The following is a 13,966-nucleotide window of genomic DNA, read 5'->3' as shown; positions in this document are numbered from 1 at the left end:
GGTTGTGGCGATGCTCGACAAAGAAGATGAAACCCATTGCTAATCTACCAGATGGTGTATCTATTTCTCATTATGTCTTAGTGCTGTATAGCCTTGGTCCCCACTAATGTGTTGTGTCTTAGTGCTGTATAGCCTTGGTCCCCACTAATGTATTATGTCTTAGTGCTGTATAGCCTTGGTCCCCACTAATGTGTTGTGTCTTAGTGCTGTATAGCCTTGGTCCCCACTAATGTGTTGTGTCTTAGTGCTGTATAGCCTTGGTCCCCACTAATGTGTTGTGTCTTAGTGCTGTATAGCCTTGGTCCCCACTAATGTGTTGTGTCTTAGTGCTGTATAGCCTTGGTCAACTAGTGCCCTATAAAAATCTGTTGAAGTTTTGACCAAATTCCATTTTGTTTGGTCTCAAAATCACACATTTTAATAGAACATCCAATTTTGTTGCTTTTCTATGTCCACAGCAATGCTTAAAGGATAATTTCACTATTTGATTTTGATGTAAATTACATGTTATAGAAGGTTACAGATACATATTTTTTTAGAATTTCACTTGTTTTTGAGAAACTTACCCCAACAGCAGTTGACTTCCTGAAGCTCATTCTGAAGGTTCAGATCCAGAACGTCCACTTTGCGGCTGAGCCGTTGTTGTTCCTAGATGTTTCCACTTCACGGCTGAGCCGTTGTTGTTCCTAGATGTTTCCACTTTGCGGCTGAGCCGTTGTTGTTCCTAGATGTTTCCACTTCACGGCTGAGCCGTTGTTGTTCCTAGAAGTTTCCACTTCACGGCTGAGCTGTTGTTGTTCCTAGATGTTTCCACTTCACGGCTGAGCCGTTGTTGCTCCTAGATGTTTCCACTTCGCGGCTGAGCCGTTGTTGTTCCTAGATGTTTCCACTTCACAGCTGAGCCGTTGTTGTTCCTAGATGTTTCCACTTCACGGCTGAGCCGTTGTTGTTCCTAGAAGTTTCCACTTCACGGCTGAGCCGTTGTTGTTCCTAGATGTTTCCACTTTGCGGCTGAGCCGTTGTTGTTCCTAGATGTTTCCACTTCACAGCTGAGCCGTTGTTGCTCCTAGATGTTTCCACTTCACGGCTGAGCCGTTGTTGCTCCTAGATGTTTCCACTTCACAGCTGAGCCGTTGTTGCTCCTAGATGTTTCCACTTCACAGCTGAGCCGTTGTTGTTCCTAGATGTTTCCACTTCACAGCTGAGCCGTTGTTGTTCCTAGATGTTTCCACTTCACAATAACAGCACATACAGTTGCCTGGGGCATCTCTAGCAGGGCAGAAAATGACGAACTGACTTGTTGGAAAAGAGGCATCCTATAACGGTGCCACATTGAAAGTCACTGAGCTCTTCAGTAAGGGCATTCTACTGCTAATGTTTGTCTATAGAGATTGCATAGCTGTGTGCTCGATTTTATACACCTGTCAGCAATGCATGTGGCTGAAATAGCTGAATCCACTCATTTGACGGGCTGTCTACTTACCTCTGGCCATGTAGTGTAGGTAGTGGTGCCATAGCAACAGGTGTGTGTGTGTGTGTGTGTGATGTATGGAAAAAGACAGTATCAATCTTGACAAAAGGCAATATTTTATTACCATGTCTCCTGTGGACAATACGCTACACACTCACTGACACTCCACACACACACACACACACACACACACACACACACACACACACACTCACTTCATTTGCTCACACACATATAACACGCACACTCACATACAATCATCATATATGCTGCTGCTACTCTGTTTATCATATATCCTGATGCCCAGTCACCTTACCCCTATACAGTACCAGTCAAAGGTTTGGACACACCTACTCATTCTAGGGTTTTTCTTTATTTTAACTATTTTCAACATTGTAGAATAATAGTGAAGACATCAAAACTATGAAATAACACATATGGAATCATGTAGCAACCAAAAAAGTGTTAAACAAATCAAAATATATTTTAGATTTTACATTCTTCAAATTAAACACCCTTGATGACGGCTTTGCACACGCTTGGCATTCTCTCAACCAGCTTCATGCGTTAGTCACCTGGAATGCATTTCAATTAACATGTGTGCCTTGTTAAAAATGTATTTGTGGAATTATTTTCCTTAATGCGTTTGAGCCAATCAGTTGTGTTGTGACAAGGTAGGGGAGGTATACAGAAGATATCCCTATTTGGTAATAACAGTTCAAATTATGGCAAGAACAGCTCAAATAAGCAAAGAGCAATGGACATTAGACTGGTGGAAATCTGTCCTTTGAGATTTTTTGTTCCAACCGCTGTTTCTTTATGAGATGCAGAGTAGGTGAACGGATGATCTTCGCATGTGTTGTTCCCACCATGAAGCATGGAGGAGGAGGTGTGATGGTGTGGGGGTGCTTTGCTTGTGACACTGTCAGTGATTTATTTAGAATTCAAGGCACACTTAACCAGCATGGCTACCTGTAACGGTCGTCGTATGAAGTAGACCAAGGCGCAGCGGGTTGAGTGCTCATTTTAACGTTTTATTTTAATAACTTGAACACTTAACAAAAATAACAAAACGGACAACAGCTAAACAGTTTTGCAGGCTAACCCTAGCAGTGCAAAAACAACTTCCCACAAGGGACATGTGAAAACAGGGCTACCTAAGTATGACTCCCAATCAGCAACAACGATGTACAGCTGTTCCTGATTGAGAGCCATACCAGGCCAACACAAAGAAATACACAACATGGACAGATCATAGAAATACAAAACATAGAACATAACCAAAAACCCCGGAATACTCTAAACAAACACCCCTCTACATAAACACATATCCCAACAAACCCCGAACCACATAAAACAAACACCCCCCTGCCACGTCCTGACCAAACTACAATAACAAATAACCCTTTTACTGGTCAGGACGTCACACTACAGCATTCTGCATCGATACATCAGCCCATCTAGTTTGCGCTTAGTGTTTGTCCTGTTTTTCAACAGGACAATGACCCAAAACACACCTCCAGGCTGTATAAGGGCTATTTGACCAAGGAGAGTGATGGAGTGCTGCATCAGATGACCTGGCCTCCACAATCCCCCAACCTCAACCCATTTGAGAGGGTTTGGGATGGGTTGGACCGCAGAGTGAAGGACAAGCAGCCAACAAGTGCTCAGCATATGTGGGAACACCTTCAAGACTATTGGAAAAGCATTCCAATCTAAAATATATTTTGATTTGTTTAACACTTTTTTGGTAACTATATGATTCCATATGTGTTATTTCATAGTTTTGATGTCTTCACTATTATCCTACAATGTAGAAATAGTAAACAAACAAAAAAACGTAGGTGTGTCCAAACTTTTGACTGGTACTGTACATATCTACCTCCAGTATCCCTGCACATAGGGCGGCGTGCAATTGGCCAGCGTCGTCAGGGAGGGTTTGGCCGGTGTAGGCCGTCATTATAAATAAGAATTTGTTCTTAACTGACTTGTCTAGTTAGAATTGTAAATGTGGTTTTGGAATTGACCCTGTATATAGCATACCTACTTTCTCATGTTCTTCTTATTTCCTGTGTGTTTTTGTTGTACCTTATTTGATGCGTACTTCATTGATATTGATTACTGCATTGTTGGGATAAAAGCTTGCAAGAAAGGCGTTTCCTTGTACTTGTGCATGTGACATTAAAAACTTGAGGCGTGCAACATTGACTTGAGTAGTTTGCTACTATTATGGAAATCAAACAGACATCCAAGTTGGCCGAATCCAGTTTTGATTACCATTTGTCTGGTGGCTGTGATTAAGGAGCAGGAACTCTCAGTGGGGTGTCGGCACCAGAGTGGGAACGTTTACTTGGTCCCTGTGCCCAAGAACACTAAGGTAACCTGCCTAAATGACTACCGACCCGTAGCACTCACGTCTGTAGCCATGAAATGCTTTGGAAGGCTGGTCATGGCTCACATCAATGCCATTATCCCAGAAACCCTAGACCCACTCCAATTTGCATACCATTGCTGCAATCTCTATTGCACTCCACACTGCCCTTTCACACCTGGACAAAAGGAACATGGCAGGTAGCCTAGTGGTTAGAACGTTCGGCCAGTAACCGAAAGGTTGCTGGATCGAATCCCCGAGCTGACAAGGTATAACAATCTGTCGTTCTGCCCCTGAACAAGGCAGTTAACCCCACTGTACCCTGGTAGACCGTCTTTGTAAATAAAAATTTGTTCATAACTGACTTGCCTAGTTAAATAAAGGTTAGAAAAATATAGATATATTTTTTAAAACACCTATGTGAGAATGCAGCTTATTTAACTAGGCAAGTCGTTGACTACAGCTCAGCATTCATCACCGTAGTGCCCTCGAAGCTAAGGATCCTTGGACTAAACACCTCCCTCTGCAACTGGATCCTGGACTTCCTGACGGGCCGCCCCCAGGTGGTAAGGGTAACAACACATCCGCCACGCTGATCCAAAACACGGGGGCCCCTCAGGGGTGCGTGCTTGGTCTCCTCCTGTACTCCCTGTTCACTCATAACTGCACAGCCAGGCATGACTCCAACACCACCATTAAGTTTTCTGATGACACAACAGCCTGATCACCGACAGCGATGAGACAGCCTATAGGGAGGTCAGAGATGGTGCAAGGACAACAACCTCTTCCTCAACGTGATCAAGACAAAGGAGATGATTGTGGACTACAGGAAAAGGACTGAGCACACCCCCATTCTCATCAACGGGCTGTAGTGTAGCAGGTTGAGAGCGTCAAGTTCCTTGGCGTCCACCAACAAACTAGCATGGTCCAAGCACACCAAGACAGTCGTGAAGAGGGCACGACAAGACCTATTCCCCCTCAGGAGACTGAGGGGATTTGGAGTGGGTCCTCGGATCCTCAAGGGGTTTTGCGGAAGCACCATCGAGAGCGTCCTGACAGGTTGCATCGCTGCCTGGTGTTGCGGTTGCACGGCTTCCAAGTCTAGGTCCAAGAGGCTTCTAAACAGCTTCTATCCCCGAGCCATATGACTCCTGAACAGCTATTCAAATGGCTACCCAGAATATTTGCACTGCCTCCCCCCCCTTCTATTCTGCTGCTATTCTCTATGCATAGTCACTTTAATAACTCTACGTACATGTACATATTACCTCAATTACCTCGTCACCGGTGCTCCTGCACATTGATTCTGTACAGGTACCCCTGTATATAGCCTCCACATTGACTCTGTACTGGTACCCCCTGTATATAGCCTCCACATTGACTCTGTACAGGTACCCCCTGTATATAGCCTCCACATTGACTCTGTACAGGTACCCCCTGTATATAGCCTCCACATTGACTCTGTACTGGTACCCCCTGTATATAGCCTCCACATTGACTCTGTACAGGTACCCCTGTATATAGCCTCCACATTGACTCTGTACAGGTACCCCCTGTGTATAGCCTCCACATTGACTCTGTACCGGTACCCCCCTGTATATAGCCTCCACATTGACTCTGTACCGGTACCCCCTGTATATAGCCTCCACATTGACTCTGTACAGGTACCCCCTGTATATAGCCTCCACATTGACTCTGTACAGGTACCCCCTGTATATAGCCTCCACATTGACTCTGTACCGGTACCCCCTGTATATAGCCCCGCTATTGTTATTTACTGCTGCTCTTTAATTATTTGTTATTCTTATCTCTTCCTTATTAAAACATTTTTTTTCTTAAAACTGCATTTTTGGTTAAGGGCTTGTAAGTAAGCATTTCACTGTTGTATTCGGCGCATGGGACAAATAAACTTTGGTAAAGGGCAGGAGTCAGAATCGTGACCGGTGTGCAGCTACAATCTCTGCCTTGGTTGGTCTTGAAACACTGGCTATGTTATTGGGAGTTGTATATAGGAGACTGGACCCTACACTGGGCCCTACAAATGCTATGGTCGACACTCCCATTGGAGTTGGCTATACAGCCCAAAGAGATCTGGGTCCAGGCTAAGGTTGCATAAAGCTGATAGCCCACAGCTTTGCCTCCTCAGCATACTATGATGAATCACTGGTCACTGACCTCTCAGTCTGTCCTGATCCTGCAGTAGAATCAGAAGCATGAACACAAGCCAGTGGGCAAAACTGCTTGATAACGACGTCATTATAACAGGATTACAACCAATTCTATTCTGGACACTTTCAGATTTCGTTATCAACAAATGCGGAGAAAAGTACAGTAAATGTAAAATGCACATAAAATCAACAGTGAAATGTTTGGATACAGTCTTGTGTCAGGTGAACTGTTGTCTTCAACTTTGGTCTAATCATTTTTCCATAATCTCCAAACTGTTTCCTTTCAATTGCTACCATGCTTATGCATATGCGTTTCATATTTCTCTACCGATTGCATTTAGCCCTATCCATATGGGCCAACTCCCACAAGGGTTAACCCTTTGCTCCAGGGTCGCCGTTGATAATGGCTGACCCTGGCCGTGACCCCACTCCTCTGCTTGGTTACATATCCTGTGTTTCTTTGAAAATATGTTTTATATACTGTAGCTAGTACTGGTCGTGACTTGTTCTATGCTTTCACCAGGGTTGAAGACGGAGTTCAGTGCCATGGTAGATGGCTCTATAGAATTACAGATTTTATAGGATCTTTGTGGATAGCTCAACACATTTTTCAACCCTCTAATGACATGTTTTATGCTTTCACCAAGTTTGAAAACTGAGACCTACTGAGATCAGTGCCATGGCAGATCTTTAAATATCTTTACCTCAAGCTGTTCCAGTTTTGTAATCATGCACTTTCTCCTGCCTTTAAAAAAAAAAAATCTTCTTGCAGAAATTATCAGAGGTAGGAAAGATAACTACTTGTTTTGATATGTCAAGCTTGCATGGAAATGATGCTCTTCCCAAAAATCTCTCTGTGTCCCAAATGGCACCGTATTACCTATTTAGTGCACTACCTATGGTTCCTGGTCAAAAGTAGTGCACTAAATAAGGAATATGGTGCCATTTTCGTGTTGTCATTTGTTCACACTGTTCATTGCTTGGCTCTGTCATGTTTTTTAACTGTCTTTGTTGAAAACACTTTGCCTTGTTCATGTGTTTTCTTATTTAAAATGTTTTCCAAGAGTGCGCTTTCATCAAAAAGTGTTTTGATACTGTGCTTTTGGCATGCTGGTTCTTCCAGCTAGCTATTATTTTAGGCCTGAGTGGAGTTTTCTGGCTTGTTATTCTGCTTCGTAGAGGTGATGTGTGCGTCTTCTTGTATGTCTATCTGTTGTGAAGTCAATATGAAACAGTTTAAAAGTCAAGAACTATCGGTCAAGCCAGCTTGTTTTGCTCTCGTGATAAAAATGTAACTTTCCTTGATTACATGATAACAACTAAACTTTCCCTCTGAGAAAACAGTCATGAGCATAGTGTTGCTACTATTCACATGATTGAAGAGGTGCATGATTGTGTCAATATCTTATAGTCTGTTTTATTGTTGTGAACAAGGAGTTTTGAAAGTGACTCCAAGATGTTCATACCAAATGGAACCCTATTCCATATATAGTGTACTACATAGGGGAGCAACAGTAGTGCACTACATAAGGAATAGGGTGCTATTTGAGATGCATCCTTAGTGCTAAACTGGATTTCACAATAAAAACACTTTTTTTTTTACCATTTCAGTAAAAACATGTTTATTAGGTAATTTACATATTTTCTCCTAAGAAATACTTCCATTATTCTCCAAAAAGTACATTTTTGCATTATATAGGTAATTATCCGATTTTCATGTACGTTTTTATTTCAGATATAGCATTGAAATGATCAGAAACCTTCAGTAGCATTTGAGATCTGTCATCACACCAGAGGGAGTTTGAGACGTTACTAAGCATTGGTACATATTAAATGTTAATGATTGACTAATTAGCAGTAAATGTATTAGCTCCCCATATTATCCAGTATACTGGCGCCATCATAAAGCAGACAGTCAGTGGTGTCAACCAGGGACATACAGTCTTTCATAGTCATTCCCCACGCCCTGTTCAGTTATGTATTGTTCATTTCATTAAAATATTTGAGACAAAATATCAAATATAATTTATTACACAGATGAGCTGAAATACGTTTGAGAATGTGTTTATTTTATGCACCAGGGAGCAATTGTGTACAACAATGAACTTCTATGTCTGTCTGACACTTTTTCTCTGTCTGCCTGTTTTCTGGCCTGCTGCTCTACTTTCTCTGTCTGACACTGTTTCTCTCTGTCTGTCTGCCTGTTTTCTGGCCTGCTGCTCTACCTTCTCTGTCTGACACTGTTTCTCTCTGTCTGCCTGTTTGCTGGCCTGCTGCTCTACCTTCTCTGTCTGACACTTTTTCTCTGTCTGCCTGTTTTCTGGCCTGCTGCTCTACCTTCTCTGTCTGACACTGTTTCTCTCTGTCTGCCTGTTTTCTGGTCTGCTGCTCTACCTTCTCTGTCTGACACTGTTTCTCTCTGTCTGCCTGTTTTCTGGCCTGCTGCTCTACCTTCTCTGTCTGACACCGGTTTCTCCAACTAGCTATCACAGTCTTGCGTCAGAATTAGACGTTCATCCATGTTTCTAAAAACATCAAATTTAGAAGTTGTTCCAAACATCAAAATACAATTTAAAAAAGTTTAGAAATTAACTCTAGAATCTTAAGATTAGACATGAACTCAGAATGGTTAAGGTAGGGTTCAGGTTTGGGATTGGCTTAAAACAGAAATATCTAAAATAACTTTCTATCACTGGATTTAAACATGCAACCTTTAGAAACAGAGGCAGATGCTAACCATTGATAAAGGTCAGTATCGCTGGACTTTCTATCACTGGATTCGAACATTCAACCTTTGGAACCATCCCCATCCACAACACTCTAGCAAAACCAAAGCCTACTTGAAGGTAACAGCACTCACTGTTGTCCCTAGTGGTCGGTTTCCATATCATCTCCCGACGTCCTCAGACATGGATGGACGTGGAATAGTGGCTTGTATGACAGGTGACCTGCCTGGTCTTCTCGCTCTTCTCTCTCTTCTTCTCTCTGCCTATTTGTTGTTGTCCGCTGCTCTTCCTACAGCATGTCGGAAGAAATAATGTCCATCTGAAAATGTTTCTCACTCGTCCTGTTTGCCTATTAATTATTGGGCTCTGCTCTTCCTACCGTACTAGAAGTAGGAACTGTGAGTTCTATGTCTGACTCTGTGTCTCTCCCTCCACCCCTGCTGGTTGCTGGGCCCTGCTCCTGCTACCTCCTCCTATAGGTAGGAACTGTGAGTTCCTCCCCTGTGAGGCCAACAACCCCTGTGAGAACGGTGCTGAGTGTGTAGAGGAACCTGATCAGGTCCGTTTCCCCCTGGGTTTCCGCTGTCGCTGTCGACGTGGCTTCACAGGCCCCCGCTGTGAGATCAACATGGATGAGTGCAGCTCAAACCCCTGCCTTCACGGCTTCTGCTACGATGGTGAGAGACACACACCACTGGTGTACCACACACCCCTACAGGGAGGGTGGGGGGCACGGGCTCTGGGGGCCCCTAACCCTTATTTATTTTTTGTGTTAGGGGCCCCCTGGAGGTCGGTTCCCCCTCCCCAGATAGCATATGAACAGGTAATAAGTCATGGCAAAATGTGTAGAATAGCAGGAAATTAGATTTTAAAAAATACAAAAATCTCTGTCTCATTACAAAATGTGTAGAATAGCATGATATGAGCTATAAAACTGCAATATTTTCTCTCTGCCCCATTGCAATACGACTAGAATCAGAAACTGCAGTAGAGAAGGGCGAGTAGCGACCCACATGTCACAAAGCAGCGAGAAGCATCAGCCCACATGTCACAAACACATTTAATAACCACTCAGAGACAGGCCCCAGCTAACACATCTAAAAACGTATCTCTCTCTATTTATCTCTCTCTCTCTTTATTTATCTCTCTCTCTCTCTCTATTTATCTCTCTCTCTCTCTCTCTATTTATCTCTCTCTCTCTCTCTATTTATCTCTCTCTCTCTCTATTTATTTCTCTCTCTCTATTTATCTCTCTCGCTCTTTATTTATCTCTTTCTCTCTATTTATCTCTCTCTCTCTATTTATCTCTCTCTATTTATCTCTCTATTTCTATTTCTCTCTCTATTTCTCTCTCTCTATTTCTCTCTCTCTATTTCTCTCTCTCTCTCTCTCTCTCTCTCTCTCTCTCTCTCTATTTATCTCTCTCTCTATTTATCGCTCTCTCTCTATTTATCTCTCTCGCTCTCTCTCTATTTATCTCTCTCTCTATTTATCTCTCTCTCTCTCTATTTATCTCTCTCTCCCTCTGTCTGTATGTTTCTCTATTTATCACTCTCTCCCTCTGTCTGTATGTCTCTCTCTCCCTCTGTCTGTATGTCTCTCTCTCCCTCTATTTATCGGTCTCTCCCTCTCTCTCTATGTATCTCTCTCTCTGTCTGTATGTTTCTCTCCTCCCTCTCTCTCACCCCACCCCTACTCCTACCTTGTGCATCACAGTTGGTTTAGCTCACTTGCTTTCTGACAGGTACTGTTCCAGTGGGTCACCACCACTGTGACTAATAAGGACCGTTATGAGACTGGAGTTATTCCATCTGATGGTAATGACTGCATCCCAAATGGCACCCTGTTCCCTATAGAGTCCACTGCTTTTGACCATGGCACATGTACCCTATTTCCTTATGTAGTGCACTACTTTTGACCAGGGCAAGTATCCGGGGCACTGCAGTGGTCACCATCTGAGTTCTGTAACCTAACCACTGAGAGACCATCTGATGAGTTCTGTAACCTAACCACTGAGAGACCATCTGATGAGTTCTGTAACCTAACCACTGAGAGACCAGCTGATGAGGTCTGTAACCTAACCACTGAGAGATCATCTGATGAGTTCTGTAACCTAACCACTGAGAGACTATCTGATGAGCTCTGTAACCTAACCACTGAGAGACCATCTGATGAGTTCTGTAACCTAACCACTGAGAGACCATCTGATGAGTTCTGTAACCTAACCACTGAGAGACCATCTGAGTTCTGTAACCTAACCACTGAGAGACTATCTGAGTTCTGTAACCTAACCACTGAAAGACTATCTGATGAGTTCTGTAACCTAACCACTGAGAGACCATCTGATGAGTTCTGTAACCTAACCACAGAGACCATCTGATGAGTTCTGTAACCTAACCACTGAGAGACCATCTGATAAGTTCTCTAACCTAACCACTGAAAGACTATCTGAGTTCTGTAACCTAACCACTGAGAGACCATCTGATGAGTTCTGTAACCTAACCACTGAGAGACCATCAATTATTCATCAATGCTGTGTCCTAATTTGAATAATGGATGATACATTTCAGACTTAATACAATCAAAGAAATCTCACCACACACTCACACACACACACACAGTCAAATCCCCAAGGCAGAATGTTGTTTTTCCTTCTCTGGCTGGCTGGCGATTAATCCAATAAGGCTTCTATGTATTCCATCTCCAACAAAAATGATGAAACAACTCCTAGATCAAATGAACAGTGTGGGTTAAGGATCAGAGATGACCAAAGTGATAAAGGATGAAACAACTCCTAGATCAAATGAACAGTGTAGTAAGGATCAGAGATGACCAAAGTGATAAATGATGGAAGCTGTGTTATTTCTCTAAAGAAATGTGCTTTGAAGTCATTGTCAAAAACAGATATTTGGCTTTTGTTCATAACATGTCAACATATGATTGGTTAAAATGTGTATTATATGAGGTTATTACGTTGCTACACACGTCGATGCAATATGTCCGTCATGTAACTAGCAGCTCTCAGGAGACATGGAGCACACCGGGAAACACATTTACAATATTGGGAGTGACAGAAGCTTTATGAACTGTGATCCTTATGAACTGGGATCCATTTTCCATTAGTTGACGTGGCTTCACATTCTTTTCTGTCGGTTTAGATCTCTGCCCACACACTGTTGAAATCATCTCTTTCACAGTATAGTACATAAAGAAACACAAAAAAACAAGATATGTAGGTCAAGTTTATTCTCCATATGTATTAACCACATTGGGGCGGCAGGTAGCATGGTGGTTAGAGCGTTGAGCCAGTAACCGAATGGTTGTTAGATCGAATCCCCGAGCTGACAAGGTAAAAATCTGTCGTTCTGCCCCTGAACAAGGCACTGTTCCTAGGCCGTCATTGTAAATAAGAATTTGTTCTTACTGACTTGCCTAGTTAAATAAATAAAAAAATACAGAGGACATTTAATAGCAAGCTCTTATTTAACGTGAAAAAATTATCACACTGCTCTGAAAACTCATCAAACTATTCCTGAGATATTTGCCTTTTAGAAATAATCTGAATATCAAACTTACAAAAAATGCTAATTACGCAAATACACACTTACCATAAAATGTGCTAATGGAGATGGTAGCCATTTTGAAGAACCAGAAAGAATAAATGATCAATGATATCATTGAAAAGTCCAGGGCCCGGTTTCCCAATAGCGATGGAACTTAGGCTTCCGAGTGTTTTAACGATGCATCGTTCCTACAACGGCCAAAGATGCAATATTAGTTTACCAAAACATGAAGAAGAAGGAACGTTCGCTAAGTGCACTGTTGAGGCTTGTGTCGATACTGATAGGATCAAAAGAAAGGAAACACTGGTCTCGGATCAGCTTTCTCCATTCAAATCTTACCTTAACATTAGAATTATTCTACAATGCTGACAACGGATCAGCTCCTAGATAGATATTATCACCTATAGCTGCAAATATTCAGGCGGCTTATTTTAATGCTTACTCTATAATAATGCACTAAAGATTTGGCACATCATTATGCTACACATCAAGGAATATGTTGAGACACATTACAGACAGGAGCCTACAAGGAGTAAAATATAATGCTCAAAAAAATAAAGGGAACACTAAGATAACACATCCTAGATCTGAATGAATGAAATAATCTTATTAAATACTTTTTTCTTTACATAGTTGAATGTGCTGACAACAAAATCACACAAAAATAATCAATGGAAATCCAATTTATCAACCCATGGAGGTCTGGATTTGGAGTCACACTCAAAATTAAAGTGGAAAACCACACTACAAGCTGATCCAACTTTGATGTAATGTCCTTAAAACAAGTCAAAATGAGGCTCAGTAGTGTGTGTGGCCTCCACGTGCCTGTATGACCTCCCTACAACGCCTGGGCATGCTCCTGATGAGGTGGCGCATGGTCTCCTGAGGGATCTCCTCCCAGATCTGGACTAAAGCATCCGCCAACTCCTGGACAGTCTGTGGTGCAACGTGGCATTGGTGGATGGAGCGAGACATGATGTCCCAGATGTGCTCAATTGGATTCAGGTCTGGGGAACGGGCGGGCCAGTCCATAGCATCAATGCCTTCCTCTTGCAGGAACTGCTGACACACTCCAGCCACATGAGGTCTAGCATTGTCTTGCATTAGGAGGAACCCAGGGCCAACCGCACCAGCATATGGTCTCACAAGGGGTCTGAGGATCTCATCTCGGTACCTAATGGCAGCCAGGCTACCTCTGGCGAGCACATGGAGGGCTGTGCAGCCCCCCAAAGAAATGCCACCCCACACCATGACTGACCCACCGCCAAACTGGTCATGCTGGAGGATGTTGCAGGCAGCAGAACATTCTCCACGGCATCTTCAGACTCTGTCACGTCTGTCACGTGCTCAGTGTGAACCTGCTTTCATCTGTGAAGAGCACAGGGCGCCAGTGGCGAATTTGCCGATCGTGGTGTTCTCTGGCAAATGCCAAACGTCCTGCACGGTGTTGGGCTGTAAGCACAACCCCCACCTGTGGACGTCGGGCCCTCATACCACCCTCATGGAGTCTGTTTCTGACCGTTTGAGCAGACACATGCACATTTGTGGCCTGCTGGAGGTCATTTTGCAGGGCTCTGGCAGTGCTCCTCCTGCTCCTCCTTGCACAAAGGCGGAGGTAGCGGTCCTGCTGCTGGGTTGTTGCCTTCCTACGGCCTCCTCCACATCTC

The 13,966-nt window shown here is 43.1% G+C and overlaps 1 protein-coding gene across 1 annotated transcript in view; it reads left to right on the top strand.

The window, feature by feature from the left end:
- LOC115193446 (protein eyes shut homolog) overlaps positions 1–13,966 on the top strand; it is a 226,058-nt gene that overhangs the window by 111,165 nt on the left and 100,927 nt on the right. Inside the window, exon 21 of the mRNA XM_029752135.1 lies at positions 9,216–9,413. Within this exon, the coding sequence (XP_029607995.1) occupies positions 9,216–9,413 (198 nt within the window). The remainder of the gene's footprint in view (positions 1–9,215; positions 9,414–13,966) is intronic.

Source organism: Salmo trutta, chromosome 5 (genome assembly GCF_901001165.1).
Source record: "Salmo trutta chromosome 5, fSalTru1.1, whole genome shotgun sequence".
NCBI lineage: Eukaryota > Metazoa > Chordata > Actinopteri > Salmoniformes > Salmonidae > Salmo > Salmo trutta.
The sequence above is the reverse complement of the archived record's forward strand: the minus strand, read 5'-3'. Positions and strand labels throughout refer to the sequence as shown.